Raw genomic sequence first — 16,876 nt, 5'->3', positions numbered from 1 at the left:
GAATCCTGGTACTCATTTCTTTTAGAGGTTGTGTTGACCCCAGGGCCCTAGTGCAGCTGGAGGATTAAGTCAATTGAAAAATCCAGTGACCTCATTGGGAATGAAACCTGCAACCTTCCGGCTTGTAGCATAGTGCCTCAACTATCTCTGCTACTGCATGCCCCTGAGGAAAGTGTATGGACTTCATCGAAATCATAATAATTGGTGGAAAGAGAAAATTTTATACTGATGATTTTATTATTACGTTGTTATGGTGGTCAAACATGCAACATGGAAGTACAAATGATGCTTTGGAAGGAGAGCTCTTGGAAAACAGCCGTGTAGAAGACTCAGATGTAGGTGAAAGCATAATATTAAAGTGGATTTTAGGGTAAGGTTGTCATGTTGGCAGTTGTCGTGAACTCACTGCTGTAGGGTGTACTGGAAGACTTATGTTAGTGGTTTAGGACCATGAGATCCAATTGCCATTGAGTTCATTTAAAAGACAGCTAGATTTCATCAACAGAACAGGTACATAAACTTCAGGCTACGGACATCTGGGATGTAAGCCATTGTGATTCAGTGGACAGGTAACATTGTTTCAGAGGACCTTACTGTCTCCAACTTCGGGGTAGAAGAGGGGTTACTGTTCTGTCCTTGAGAATTTTAATCTTTGTATTCACCAACATAAGGACTTCAGATATCAATACATTCTTTTCTTCTTGTATCTTGGTTGTATTTTTTTAAGTCAGTATTTAATGCACATTTTGGCGAAGCTCATTTGGAGGATTGTTTTGCCTAAAATGATTCTGTTATATTTATACAAATCCCTTCCTACATTAGTTCTTCTGCCTGTATGTCAGCAGCCCCTTATACAAATAAGTATTTGTATTATATTTTAGCCTGCTTGCTTAGTATATCCAACCAAGTATGAATTTTTTCTTTTTTTGCAGGTTGGCCCTACTGCAATCCAGATAACATCGTATGAGAAGACTAAAGTATTGTCACATTCAGTTCTTCTGAATGATGTTTATTATGCATCAGAAATTGAGGAAGTTTGCATGATAGATGACAACCAGTTCACATTAACAATAGCTAATGAATCAGGACTGTTGTCATTTTTCCAGATTGACTGTGATAACACTGTACAAGCCATCATACACATCAGGAATCGATGGGAACTCTCACAGCCAGTAAGCTCATTTTCTTGAGTTTTTTTTTTTAATTAAAATAGTTACTCAGAACCAATGTTAATCAGTGGACATATTCCCTACCAAAATACTAAAGGAGAATATGTCAGTAACAAGTTGGGCCATGCCATAGCTCAAGCAGTTAGTCACTGGCTTCCCACCATGGCAGCCTGGGTTTGATCCCGGGTCTGGTCAAGTGGGATTTGTGGTGGACAAAGTGGCGCTGGGGCAGGTTTTCTCCGAGTACTTCGGTTTTCCCTGCCAATCTTCATTCCACCAGTTGCTCCACAATCGCCCTCACCTATCATCTGGGGCTGGTACAATAGGCCAGAAGAAGTGGCCGCAGTACAAGGGACTTAGTCCCATCCCACTAGCAATAAAAAATAATAAGTCCAATATTTGAGCTAGGTGAACCGTGATTAATTTTATTCTGGTGTGGCTTGTTTATATAGAAAAGAACTCAACTTTTCTGGAATTACATGTACTCACAAAAGCAATATTTTTATGCAGACCTGAAGCTCTCCAAGTTGATTATGTTGTATAATGACTTGACAGTTGTACTTATTATTTTCACTACATATATATCAGGAAGAGTATTAATATTTGCAAAAACGTCATGTTACTAAAAGGGTTCATTGACACATTTACTGCAGGAAGGCAGTTTCTTTCTTCTCCCACATTAGTTATCAGTGCACAGAAAAATAATTACTATGCTGTGGCACAGTTCAAAGCTTGTAGTGCATTTATTTGTGACAGTTGTCATTAGCTAATAGCTCTATTGAAAGTTTACATGTTATGCATAATGACAAAAAAATGAAACTGAACAAAACAACAAGGAAAGGGAACTTTCAGAGTCAATAATAGTTTCATTAAAAAAAATAAGCATAAGAAGGAATTTTAATGCTCCAGTGGGAGAGAATGAAGAAGGATATGAATGCTGAAGAAAAGTCTGTAAAATATATTTTGAACCATTGCTGCCAAATCATCGACTCTTAGCAGAGGGAATCAAAAGCAAAAGTGGATATGAAATTTGGAGAAATATTGAGTGAAAAGATTGAATTAGAAGTTATGTTTTCAGAGAAGAAGCCATAATTCAAAATTCAGTTATAATGAGAAAGAGAAGCAATTACAATGATGTGATCATGTAATGAGAATGGCTAGAACAAGGCTACTGAGGAAGGCTTTAGAAAGAACATTTAAAGGAAGGTGGCTTTTTAAGACAACTCACAATGGTGAGTTTAGCCAGGTACTCAAAGACATCAAGGAGACAGGAAAAAATTGGCAGGAACTTCAAAAAGAGAAGTTGTGAGAAGAAAGATGTTGGAGGCTTTTTCATCCAGTGACCCATGTCAGATGGAAAGATGGTAGAAAAAGAAGTTGCTTCGCTGTTTTGAGCACTGTGATGGCTGCAAGAGAAGGCTTGCATGCAAAGAATACTGTTTTATAAAATGACGGTCTCAAACATAGTGATGCATTGCAAGAGGAGCACTAAGAATTTTAACACAATACGCCAGCTACATTTTATATTCATTTCAAAGGGACTAGCCGCACATCCTAGGTTTTTTGCCTGTATGGATATATGGAAAATAAAGGAAATGAATGAATGAATGAATGAATGAATTTAGTTTAATGCAGGCCTACTTCCAAATTGTCCAGAACACTGTAGTTCTCATGTTTGTTTTCCACATAGGTAATAAAAATATTTAAAAATACAGGTTTAAGAGGCGAAGTTCAGCTTGATGCTCAAATACTAATTTCAGAATCTACACCAACTTATAAATCATTTAAAATTTTACTAAATTTAAGAAAACAAACATATTTTGAAAGAAGTATTCTGTACTGATGTAAAAGATGTGAAACATGGAATAGCATTTTTAATCAATAAGATTAAGAAAATTGCATGAAGTCCACTAATTTTGTGAATTTTGATTTGTACTTTCTAACTGCTCACCAGTCCAAATAGTTGTCAATGAGGCAGGAGTGATATTTTGAGTTGACAATATTTATTGCTGAGAAAGCATATTTTCAAAAGTAAGTAGAGGTAAAGAGTAAGGTTAAGTTGGAGGCTGTTACCCTGTGATTTGGATACTTTTTTTTTTTTGTCATTTATCAGTTTCAGAAATTTCCATAAATTATAAATAACAAAAACATTACTATTCTCCCATGCATTGGCAGTCCACTCAATATTTGTTCACTATCCACTGATGAGCTGTGATTTCCATCTTACCCAACCCTGTTTTAAACTACAAACATTGCAGTGTTTATTGCTGTAAAGCAGCAGACTTTTGCAGAGAGGTGAGTATCAACCATCCCAGGTGTGCAAGTGTTCATCTCCAATTCAAAATCAGCAGTGTGTAATTTTATTGGATTTTTGGTTTTCTCTCTTACTCTGTGGGAATCTTGCATGATGGCACTCCCAGTTCAGAATCTTTTGTCTTCCTGCCTGCTGTATTAAAACCATACAGATTAAAATAGAGATAACTGAAATTGCATTTGTTGTTTTGTCTGTCACACTAAGTGAATGACACATCGGGAGTGTTCAAGAAGTGATTGCTCAGGAGAATATTTGGACCTAAGAGGGAGGAAATAACAGGAGGCTGGAGGTAACTGCTTGAAGAGAAATTTCATAATTTTTACTCTTTTTAGAATGATTAAAGCAAATAGGGAGGTCAGGATGTGTACTCATTGTTGGGAGCCCCTATCTAGCAATGACCAGTGAAGGCTGTAACAGACTGAGACTTAGCATGTAATGTAGTAATTTGTAAAGTGTGTAGATCACTGAGATTGTTATAGTTATTTGTGTTTACAAGTTAACAGGTGGTCAGTAAATCCACTCACCAATCCAAGCCTCATGTCTACTTGTTAACATATGACAATGTTAAAATGGACCTTCAGATTCCATAAGAACTGGGGAATCTCATAAGTAACTGAGCAACTTGTAGCTTCTTAAGAGAGGCTCATCTCCATGGAGTCTGTTAGTTATTTGGTATGACTAATGAAAAATAAAGAAAAGAGTAGTTCTCGTATGTAATAGTTTTCTTTGATTTATTAATTGTGTAATTTACAGTTGTGTTTGTTTGAATTCTTTTTAGGACTCAGTAAGAGTCCACCAGAAGATTCGACCCAAGGATGTTCCTGGAACGTTACTGAACATGGCACTGTTGAATTTGGGATCCGCGGATCCCAACCTTAGAACAGTAGCGTACAACCTGCTTTGTGCACTGACTGCCACATTTGATCTGAAAATAGAGGGCCAGTTACTGGAGACATCTGGTAAGTTCTTGTTTACTATATACATTGGATAAATTATGAGAAATAAATACATTAAATGTTTAAATTTCTATGTATATTGGAAGGTGTGACTGCCTCTGTGGTCTAGTGGTCCGAGTTCCTGGCTACAGATCCAGAGGTCCGGGTTCGATTCCCAGTACTACCAGATTTTCTGAGAAGGAAACGGGGTCCACTCAGCCTCCTGAGGACAGTTGAGGAGCTGTTTCAAAGAAATAGTGGCTCTGGTCTAGAAAACTGAAAATAACAGCTGTGAGGATTTGTTGCGTTGACCACGTGGCCCCCTCTATGTGCTAAAGTTGGCACTAACTTCACCAACAAGTGGCAGTCGCTCAGTCAGTCAGTATAGTTTGCTTGCGGACTAAAACCACGGAGTTTGCTTGTATTGGAATCTCCTAGTACAGGATAACGTTTCAGTACATTGATCTTTCAATGTTGGCATGTATTTTGATTGCATTCCATTTGATAATGCTCTATCAACTAACAAGGAAATGTACCGGCCTCTATTCACATTGAAAATCCTGTGCTATGACACTCCAATAAAACTGCACCACTATATAATGTACATATGCAGAGTACATAACTGGGAAGTCCTGTTATTCTGTGTTAATTAGTTAACATTCAGTTCATTCTTGAAACATATTGGGGTTCTTTTGATATGGCTCAAGTGTTTTCTGTTGCAAGATAGAGATAAGAAAATGTGTTGAGTAAACATTTTACATTTCTGCTGTTGAATCGATGAGTCATTAATAGTGCGCAGAGGATTCCTCATTCTTGAATCAGGGGGTCCTTGATCTTTTCATTGCTACAAGATATATAATTTCTTTGCTCTGCTTTTAAGTGAACTGTTTTATATGCTTCCCTTATTACCTTTCTACCTTGTTATTGTCGCATGTAGGGGGGTGTGAATGACGAAAATAATGGGTTCTAGTTTGGATGATTGGATTTGTAAGCACTTCGATTACACTCTCTCTTAATTACAATTAATACGGCACTATTGCTGATTGAGACAATTCGCAGTTCACTGTTGCACGTGCACTAGGATGCTCTGTCTTCTTTAGTCATCTCCTGGCAATGGATCTCAACACAGGAACTAGAAAAGTCTCACTAAATTACACACTCTCAATATCAATGTACTACAGCACATGTAACATCACACACTAAGATTTCTAATTGTTCTTCTGGTCACACTGCTATTCCCTTGGAACTTTGGAACTCAAGTGAAGTCCGTCTGTTACTCCTCCAGCTTATGACTGCCCGCAAACGACCTTTGCTGTCCCCCACAAACCTTCGGCATGGACCAACAGAAAATATGTCACATGGTCTCTGTCCACTGTTGTGTGATAACACTGCCTACACAGAAGTGTGTTTACCAAGCCATTGCCTAGAAACAGGTTGCATAACCCTGCTGTTCTATTGTTGCTTGTGTGTAATGCAGGGTGTTTATTGAGCCATCGCCTGCCAATGCTTTGACATGTCATGTTATGATTTTAAAAGCNATACAAAACATTTAAACAAATGTGATACTCACTGAAAAAAAAAAATCTTTAAAAATACATTGCCGCGGTTGAGCCGCAAAGCGGTTAAACAGCGCGCGGATAATCGAGAGTCTACTGTACTTGATCGTCTGGGGTGTAACACCATATAGCTTGGGAGACCTCAACATCTTGGAGGAATGTACTGCCTCCATCATAAGGGTCAGTGAATAAGCCAAGCAAGAAATCACTTCTCAAAGTCTGCTTGCAGAGAGTGGTCACTTTTCTCTTGGCTCTCCTACAGTTTCTTTCAGGCTTTGACTGGCCTATCGGGCCAGATTTTCCACAGGTGGTTTCCTTAGCTTGCCACCTACTTCAGGTTTATTGCTGGGCTTTATCTGTAACCCTGATTGTGGAGGCACTACATAGAATGTTGGGTTTTTCAGCACTACAGGGCACTAGAACACAGAAGATCATACTCCTCAAATATACCTGGGTTTTGAAATCCATATGTCATTCATTAGCATACTTGGCATGTTGATAAAATGCTAATTCATATATTTCAGAATTATGACAATCCTTTTCTAAAGTGCTCAGCTTTGATATAAATTCTGAGCTTGATGCAGATATTGTGGTATGTTGAATTTGTGTCTTTCTATTTTAGGTTTATGCATTCCTTCAAACAACACAATATTCATCAAATCTGTGAGTGAAAAGCTTGCAACAAATGAACCACATCTCACGCTTGAATTTTTAGAAGAGTGCATCCAAGGGTTCAGAGTTTCCAGCATAGAGCTCAAACACTTGTGCCTTGAATATATGACACCATGGTTAGCAAATCTAGTGAGGTTTGTATGCTTGGTTTTTGCCCTGTGTGCCATGTAATCATGAAGATTAGGATTGTTATATTGATTTCATGCTGTCTGTTTTATTCAATGTGTATAGGTTCTGTAAACCTTCAGATGAAAGTAAGCGTCAACAGAAAGTGGCACATATTTTGGAGAAGCTCATAATTTTGACCATTGAAGAAGTGGAGATGTATCCATCAATACAGGCCAAGATCTGGGGATCCATTGGTCAAGTATGTCATATATTTTGGCATCACATTCTTCATGGATATCATATCTGTTTCTGCATAAGAAGAGGTTTCCTTGTATGTAACTTTTGCTTTTGGGGTTTAGCCACATTGTATGTTGAAGTTGTTCATGTGTTTCAGCATACATTCTTCACAGTGAATGTTCACCCTGAAGATATGACCACATATTAGAACACCTATGACATACGACATGATTAAACCCGCAAAACTGATATTTCTCATTAGACACAGACTACAAAAACCTATAGAGAGGAAGGTTTCTTTTTCAACTTCACCATCATGAGCAATTTCTGCAGTTGAGAAATATCATTCAAGGTTAAATATATTTGTGTTATATTGTAAGATTTTAAATAAATTGTAGAGAACACTATAAATGATGAACAAATGAATAAATGGCCGAACTCTACGGTATTCTGAAAGAGAATGTTAAGGTATCTGTCCAGGGAGATAAGCATTAATAAGTACCTGTAAAAGGGGGACAGATATAATTTTTTTTAATAGAACATCTAGAAAGAATGGTGAATATCATATTTTTTTTTTGTGTTGAGCAATGTAGTACATACAGACTGGTATGCATAATGCATGCTTTTTCTAGCTAATTAATACTTTTGCACTGAAGATATATTTTAGTTCATTTTATACATGACTTAAAAATATTTCAAATTGTAATTACATTCTAAAGTGTCATGGAATGGAAATGTATTTCATATGTAAGGCTCACAAAACTTGTGGGTCTTCTATTTAATTAAAGGAAATTATTATTATACAGTCTTTCCTGAACTCATTAATTCTATTGTAATCAACTTGGTGAACACATTTTACTTAGTTTCATTATAAGAAACAGGCAAATTTTTGCACAGGTACCTGAGCTTATTGACATGGTGTTGGACAGCTTCATACATCGGTCAATGACAAGTGGGCTTGGCTCGCCAATGGTGGAAATCATGGCAGATACTGCTGTGGCTTTGGCTTCGGCAAATGTACAGCTTGTAGCTAAAAAAGTGATAGGAAGACTATGTAGGGTAAGATGGTGTTATTTTTGTTATAATATTCCCATTAGTATTTCTTTAATTAAATTATGTCATAGCTGTACTTACATATTCTTGATGGTTAACCATGTTCATGTTGAAATGGTAGTTACATACAAATAAATATTTATTGGTTTTAAGACTTTAATTATTAATTTATTATAGTGGAATCTGCAGTTATGTTCCTTAATCAAAGGTCTTTTATAATTTAATGGTTATTTTAACTAGCTCCACCTCTGTTAAGTCATTGTAAGTTCTTTGTCAGGTTAGTGTTCTCATCCATTCTATCCTGAGATTTCATTGTACCTGATAAACTAAACATTTAAATATTAGCAGAATTAATAGCAATGTGATAATATGTAGTATAGTTATGTACTTCCTTTGTAATTTAAAATAGAAGAAAAAGTAAAAATACCTATCCATTCTTGAGACCCCTAATTCAGGTAGATATTTTGTTACTAATTTGTATTCATAATTTTCCAGGTATTGGATAAAACTTGTACTTCTCCTACACCATTGCTAGAACAACACATGATGTGGGATGACATAGCAATACTTGCACGCTACCTTCTCATGTTATCCTTCAATAATTGCCTGGATGTAGCACGCCATCTACCATATTTGTTCCATTATGTGACTGCCCTTGTGTGTTCAGGCTCTTTGAGTATGAGGGCCTCAACTCTTGGCCTCGTCATCAACATCATTCATTCACTTTGTACTTGCACCAAGCCTTCTTTTAGTGGTAATTTCATTATCTGTTTCATTTCTATTCAAATCTAGTTTTAATAACTTTTTTAAATTACAGTTCTTAGAACTGTGAAAACAGTCATTAACTAATCAGATAAATATTTATTTTCCAACAGAGGAAACTCAGAGAGTTTTACGGCTTAGTTTAGATGAATTTTCCTTGCCCAAGTTTTACCTTCTTTTTGGAATCAGCAAGGAAAAATCGGCTGCAGTCACTGCATTCAGATCGAGTTATCGACATCCGAGTGAACGCTGGTAAGTTGCACCCATATTGCCTTTATGCTTATCCACCTTGGACAGAGCAGAACTGGTTCATTAAATAAGTACTGGCAACACAGTGGTACAAATCAAATAATTTATATTAACACACAAGTTTGATTGTGGAGTGTCAATATAGGCACCCCACACTTCCTAGATCTTTGGCAGCAGCCATAGTCCCTTGATAGCAGCTTCTTGTGACCAGAATCTTTATCCTTATTAGGAATTCCTTCATTTTTGGAAAGAGATCATGTCTAGAGAGCACAGAGGATGATTCAGCACTGCAACTTGTCATAGGTGGTCCACACCATATAACTTCAAGTACTCCCATGCAGCAGAATCAGTTTAAGATACAATAACACTGGCAACTTTTGATGAAGTGCTGGTGTTAAATGATGTTCAGAGACGGTGCAATATTATGTAAACACTGTGTGTCCATGTGGAACTGTGATGAGCAGTAATGGTCCAACCTTCACATGCCGTGATAAACATTACTTTGAGTTGTCCCTGTTCTGTTACAACTTATTGGTATGTAGGAAAGACGGATCCTGCTATTGCTTAACTGTTGTTTCATCTCCCTTTTTTGTTTGTTATGTGTCATTTTCATTCATATGTCACTCAAGATGAACACAGACTGTCTTCAAGTGATTTTACATCTGGATCTCATATAAGAAGTGTCGGAGCTTCATGCTGCAATTTTCCTCATCCCCAGCTTATCACTGAAGATGTAAATCAGTGTGGGGCACTAGTGTCTGCTTGTCTGGTATCACCTTCACCTGTCATCTGCCACCAGTTCCTATAGGCAAGCAGTGTGGTGTTCTGCTGGTGATACATGTACAGGGCACCCAATATGCTATTTGGCTTTCATATTCTTTATATTTTTTTTGAAGGCCTACACCAAACTTGCCACCATACAGTACAACATAGCATTGTCTCTGCATGGCATTGACATGCAATTTATCATGATCCAACTGAATCTTTATAAAGACTTAGTCCTGTGTGGGAAACATTCCTCAGAACACTCTGTAACAACACTGCTTCAACATTTTGCTCTAGATGCCAAAACAGCAGTGATGACTGAAGCAGAACTGTAGCAATGCATGTATCCAGCCTGTTGGATCATGATGGCTGTGTGTATCTATGCCTGGAATCAACACTGTTGTGTCAGTGGTGGTGTTGCCATGATGTATTTAATGACCCTCATACATTTTAAAATTAAAAGTGTATGTTGTTATACCATATAGAATTTTGCTGTATATAATGTGATTCAGAGCTAAAACTAAAGCAGATTGGGGTAGTGGATTTATGTATTTGAACTGTGAGACCTGGTGAAATATTGAGGTTGAATCTTTGTGAACTAATATGTATATAAGGATGGGAGGTTAATCTCCTTCAAGCAGACTCCTTCACTTGTTCCACTGTTCCAGCTATTACTGAAAGTGCCTCTCAAGTTGTGTTTTTGGAATCATCAGAGCTGCACCATTGCATTGTGTTCATTTGTTCCCACATCATCACATTAAGTCAGCAGGCAACACAAATATTGTGACTTTAAATGCTGACCACAAATGACTGCAGCAATTTTAAAAAGCTTTAAATTCATCTGGACTGGCAGTAACATAACAGGACATGTAGATTCTAAAGGGTTCTGACGATGGTAGATGACACAGAATTACTGGGTTCTTGGACTTTTCCATCATCCAGAATTCTAGGTAATAGAGGACACGATGTTTCGGATACTGGGTCTGTTTTCATCTTCAGGTGAAGCAGGTGTAGGTATCTTCCTTTCTCACCTGAAGACAAAAACAGATTCAATTTCTGAAACGTCGTGTCCTCTAGAATTCTGGACGATGGAAAAATAAAAAAAATCCAGTAATTCTATATAACAGGACAAGTTCATCGCTGTCATATTCATGTACAGCATAAAATATCTGAAATAAGAGTTCAGACTAGATACATTTTGATCACACCTCACATTTTCTATTTAGAATGTTTAAACATATCCAAACTTGATGCAGGTATGGCCAGGAACGAAGTTTCTCAGTAACAAACTACTCTGACCGAGAACGGTTGTCACTGACATCCCTAGAGGTCATCACTGATGCACTGCTAGAAATTATGGAGGTCAGTGGTAGTTTGTTCTTTATATACTTAAAGGTGCCCTGAAACATTATACTAATGGATGTGATAATTGCATTGGAATTATAATGTTTCCTTGGAAGAAAATATTTCAGAATTTATTCTGTTGCATATTATATGATGGGTACTTGTATTTTCATCATCTCCTTTTTTGATGTATTATCAATGAAAAGTTGCACAAATGTACCTGTTAGCTTTACATGTATATCTCTGTATTTGGCAGCTCAAGAACCACTGAATGGATTTTCATATAAGCTGATGTTGAATGGATTTACTAAAATTTCTCAACACATTCCAGTTTTTTCTGAAGTGGAACAATTTACATGAGGATCCATATATATTTCTGCATGCAACTTGAGCATTACTTTGCAAATATTGATCAAAGCAAAAGATGTTTCGAAAAAAAAGTTGTAAAGTAAAATGATGCTCATTTTTTATGTCTAATATATTTTTTCCACAATTTTTACATTGTGTATACATTTCCTAACTTGTTTATAATTCTTATCATTCTAATCTGTACTTGCTTCTTTGTAACATCCATTGAGTTTCTTGTTTTGTTCTCTATGTTTCCAGATGAATTTCAATTCATGGTATTGTTTTCTACATATGTGAGGTGACTATGCTTCTCTTTCAGGCGTGTATGCGAGACATTCCTGATTGTGATTGGTTACAAACCTGGACAGCACTGGCAAAAAGTTTTGCATTTTGCTACAATCCTGCCCTCCAGCCACGAGCTCTCATTGTATTTGGTTGCATCAGTAAGTAATGTGGCCAACAATTTTTTATATACACAAATTTCACTTATATCAGTTGTGTTTTTGGCTGCCTGAAGATGGTTGTAAATGTGTTCCTCTTTCATGATCTGCATTCATCACTGAACATTGTTTTACTGTGTGTAATAAAAAGGACTTATTTTATAATAGAAATAATCGATAATTTTAATCAAATTTTTATGATGTATAAGCATTGATTTTAATCTTCCTGGTTGGTGTTTTTGTTACTTAATGATGCCATTCACATGGGGATGTTATGTAACATTAAGAATAATTCACAGTTTCATGTTACATTTCAGTACTTCTGTTACTCTCTCATGTTTGTCATCTATTTCATCTGTGTTTAAAGAATTATTAACTTTTCAAATTCTGGTTTCCACAATACAGATTTAAAAAATAAATGTAGTTTTATAGTTGAGCATCATTGATATATTCAGCAGATGTAATTATCAGATAAAATATATAAATTATTTGTTAGTATTATTCAGTTTTAAAACATAACCTTCTACATATAGTAGAAAATTTGTATTTATACTTATTAAGTACATTTCTAAATGCTTTTTGAATAAATGTTGCATATCTTAATTTGAATACTGTTATTTTTCTTATTTCTTGCCAGGTAAAAGCATCACAGATCAGGACATCAAACAGCTCCTGAGGATACTTGTAAAGGCATTGGAGAGCTTCAGTGACATTGTGCTACTTGAAGCATTGGTTATGTGTCTCACGAGGTTGCAGCCTTTACTGCGACCAGTAAGTTCATTGTAACGCATGCCAAACTTGCTTAACAATAGAGAAATATGAATATTGATTAAAGTAGCCAAATGTAGATCAACATACGGACCAAGGAACATAATAGAGAACAACGAAACTGAAATTGCTCTATTATGTATGTGGACTTTCATGTTAATTAGAAATCTATATAATTTTGTGAACCATCATAGCTGTCCATCTACGTGCCTGCTTTACCCTGCCCTTTACAAATATTTTATTTTACTGCCCCATTTTTAAAGGACTTATTAGTTACCTTTGTATGGTGGTTTTGTCTTTCTTACCCTCTCATGACAAGATAATATTAGACCCACAAAGGTAGGTAGTTAGAAACTGCACACAGCACAACATAAGAACATTAAATTAGGCACATATATCTGATCAGTATTGCCACTGTGCTGGTGGTTTTTCACTTGAGCAGTAGTCCACCTAAAGCTCTGCCTGTGTAAATTGTGTGTATATGGTGTACAAGATATGTGTTACCAATGTGCACTAAAGGTGAGTCTGTAATGCCTTCAGTCATTTCAGAGGAACCATAGCTTCTGAGGAATCATACATTCTGGCTGTGCTACTATAACAGTAAGAATTGAGAGAAGGTGCAGTTTATTTTTGGAAGGACAAAGAAATAGGGTAATAGCAGATGTTGCCTCTGTTCTGAAGAAGAAACTATTACATTGTTTGCTTGGTGACATGTTTGGGAAATGTAAGGAATATTCTTTTGAGTGCTGCCATCAGAGATATACCTTCTTTTTTTTTTTTTGCTTGTTTAGGAATCACCTATACATTGTGCACTCTTCTGGGTTGCAGTCTCAGTGCTGCAGCTTCATGAAATATCATATGCATCTGGGTTGGCATTATTGGAACAAAATCTGCATACACTTGATTCTCAAGGAACCTTTGAAGAAAAGGTAAGCTTGCTCTTTGAATAGCATACAGTTATTCCATTACATATGGTAGAGGCAGAAGTAAGTCAATCTCATACTTAGTAGTGTATATAAGATTGAAGTGTCTGAAGTTAGGATCCGGTAGTAAGCTTTGTTTTAGTTGTGCTGAAACTTTGGGTTCTGTTAATAGAACTTGTATGATACACATTCCTCTGTTTCCTCTCTGTATGAAAGTCTGACCGGCCCTTCAACACTCTAGGACATTTGCATCTGATAACAGAAAAGTGAGGCGTGTAATATAAATCACCATATATACATAGTAAATAATTTAATTTTGTTTTAATTTTCACGTTACATTTAATATACCACACAGAATAATACTAATGACTTCATGATTTTTTTAATTGATAATTCAAGGTACTGTTTCATAATGCTTTTGAAGTATTCTTGTAGTTATAAATACTTTAGTGAAAGCAGTATATTCTGGATCACATATTTCATCTCCCTCAAAAAAAAAAGTAAAGCTATCCCTTTACCATGAAGGCCCATAAGGTTGTGAGACGTTGAGGGTCCCACATTATCTGACAATGGGCTCAAAGATGGCGGTAAGGTTGTCAGCCTTACGCACCGGCTGCGCTTTACTCCCCAGGAGAATTATTTAATTAATCCCTGGTACCCATTTCTGTTAGGGGCACGCAGTAGTGTAGTTGGTTGAGGAGCTATGCTACAAGCCGGAAGGTCATGGGTTCAAGTTCCGATGAGATCATTGGATTTTTTTCAGTTGACCTAATCCTTCCAGCCCTGGGGTTTATTCAGCCTCTAACATAAATGAATACCAGGAATTAATTAAATAATTTTCCTGGGGAGTAAAGCGTGGCCAGCAAGTAAGGCTGACAGCCTTACTGCCATGTGAGCCAATTGTCTAGATAATGTGGGACCCTCAACGTCTCACAACCCTATGGGCCTTCACGGCCTGGTACAGGGATAGCTTTACTTTACTTACTTACTTTACTCATTTCTGTTAGAGGCTGAGTTGACCCCAGGCCCATAGTGCAGCTGGAAGGATTAGGTCAATTGAAATAATCCAGTGACCTCAATGGAACTTGAACCCATGACTTTCCAGCTTGTAGCATAGCCCCTCAACCAACTACGCTACCACATGCCCCCTGCATCTTCCTCAAAACTGGAGGAATTTATTGACCCAGTATTCTCTGTTTTGATACATATTTGTGTACTTAAAACATCTATAAAGATTCTGGAGGAACTTTGACTCATGTCTGTTTATTTAAAATCATCTCCAGAGGCTTGGGAAGGGCTTTGGTTATAAAAATCATGTTTGCTGATACTCTCACACTTCGTTTCATGCTGAAGGTCAAAACATAGTTCCACTGGCAGGTCTGTGACTTTCATCATTTTTATCATTACGTGTCAGTTGTTTTCTTGTATGCATATTGGCTGAAAAAAGTGTCAGCTGTAATTAATACAACCCAACAACTGGTAACCTATTTACGTTTTTCATAATTCATATTTTGATATATACCATGTATATTTAATGGCTAAACCATATACTGAATGGAAGCTTACAGTTTATTCTATAAATTGCTATTGCAACAAATGTCAGTTTTAAAAGGCTGCAGGAGACCGCAGGAAGTTATGGCTGTGCAGTGTGTTTTGTGTAAAAACACATCAAAGCAGCTTTGAAGTATTAAATGATGTCATTAGCTAACAATACTATATCAGCTACTTAGGTTATAACAGTAGAGAATTTACTGGATCAGAAACACAGAAAGTTGGAAGTTGTGCCCTTTTAATGTAGGCCATCACAATTTTCTGACTAAGTTTTGAATCCAGTTTCTTTGGTTGATATGTATGTATGCAAGTCACAAGACATACCACATAGCCTGTGATGTGATTGTATGAAAACATTTATCCATACAAATTTTACATGAGTATGTTTTGTAACAGATAACCTATCACTTCCATGGTCTTCAGAAGTGTAACATTACATTTTCAGACCCTGGCGGAGGTGATGATGTCAACCCGAGAACCCTTGGAGTGGCATTTCAAACAGCTGGACCATGCTGTGGGTCTGAGCTTCAAATGTAGGTGTAGAAATATTTCTTAGAAATACTGAAATTATTATTTTTGTTATTATGCAGATTTGCTAACAAATGAAAACCTGTAGGCATTTCTTGTCTGACAGTATGCAAGAGAATAGTGTAACAGTGTCTTTTTTTTATGAAACATAAAAGTGGAAAACAATTAAAAATCTGTTACTAGAAATGAGACTATAACAAAGACTGAAAAAGGATAAACTCCTTGTTTTAATGTAAGTTATTTGTGCCTTGCTTCTCCAAAAGCTTGAAATGTGGCTCCCTCCTGTTTCTCACACTTTCCTTTCTATAAAAAGAAAATGTGTACTTTCAGTTATGTTGAATGAAAATTTAGAAATTAATAAATTGAACATTAATAGATCTTGAGAAATTGCTGTAATATCAGCATTTCCACTGAAAGGATTTCAGGATTTTATCAGTTATACATTGGTTGAAAAATTTAAACGTAATTAATTACCTAGATTCAGATTTATGAAGAAAACCTTTTGATTATAAATACAAATGACATCAAAGCATTTGCATACATAATACATTTCACATTTCATATTTCACAAGTCCAAAATACAATGGACATGAAACTAGCACAAGCGTGTGTGTGTGTGTGTGCGTGCGTGCGTATGAGCGCGCGTGCGTGGGCTACATGCTACAGCTAGTAATGATGAGGGTTTTAGAAATTTGAATGATGGTAGCTACAGTAAATGCAATGGTCCCTTAGGAATCCACATTAACACTTACAGAGCTTTGTGCTGGCTGCCTCACTTGTAGTAATACACATTGCAATGTGTATTTATTTAACTTACATAACATACAGTCTTTCTGGTAGATTTTATTCCAATTTTCAGTGCTCATCATGTAACGTGATGAGTGTGTGAGATGATGGAGACAGTAGTATCTAGCAAAACATGTTTTATTGAGACTCATGTTCCATGCATAGAAATGTGCTGCAAATGTTGTCTCTTTTAATCCTTTCAAGCGTGAAGTTCATCTAAATAATATATAACAGTTTAGACTGTACAACTTTATTGAACCGTCACAACACAACAAACAGAAAAAAATCAAGGTCAGTGTTCAACTATGGTTTCGCTACGTGTTTCCGCCACTAACGGTCATCATCAGGCAAACACATATTAACAAACA

General features: G+C 36.5%; 1 protein-coding gene across 8 annotated transcripts in view; it reads left to right on the top strand.

Moving 5' to 3' along the window:
- Positions 1-16,876, top strand: part of LOC111870284 (neurofibromin) — a 101,910-nt gene that overhangs the window by 51,989 nt on the left and 33,045 nt on the right. For all 8 annotated transcript variants that reach the window (XM_033753748.1, XM_023862423.2, XM_023862426.2 and 5 more), the window contains 12 exons: positions 933-1,172; positions 4,262-4,442; positions 6,597-6,780; positions 6,878-7,013; positions 7,889-8,050; positions 8,540-8,798; positions 8,920-9,058; positions 11,077-11,182; positions 11,832-11,955; positions 12,590-12,723; positions 13,512-13,649; positions 15,640-15,727. In XM_033753748.1, coding sequence (XP_033609639.1) covers positions 933-1,172; positions 4,262-4,442; positions 6,597-6,780; positions 6,878-7,013; positions 7,889-8,050; positions 8,540-8,798; positions 8,920-9,058; positions 11,077-11,182; positions 11,832-11,955; positions 12,590-12,723; positions 13,512-13,649; positions 15,640-15,727 — 1,891 coding nt within the window. The remainder of the gene's footprint in view (positions 1-932; positions 1,173-4,261; positions 4,443-6,596; positions 6,781-6,877; positions 7,014-7,888; positions 8,051-8,539; positions 8,799-8,919; positions 9,059-11,076; positions 11,183-11,831; positions 11,956-12,589; positions 12,724-13,511; positions 13,650-15,639; positions 15,728-16,876) is intronic.

The sequence above is a fragment of the Cryptotermes secundus genome, unplaced genomic scaffold (genome assembly GCF_002891405.2).
Source record: "Cryptotermes secundus unplaced genomic scaffold, Csec_1.0 scaffold94, whole genome shotgun sequence".
Lineage (NCBI taxonomy): Eukaryota > Metazoa > Arthropoda > Insecta > Blattodea > Kalotermitidae > Cryptotermes > Cryptotermes secundus.
This window is presented reverse-complemented; position numbering and strand designations above follow the sequence as displayed.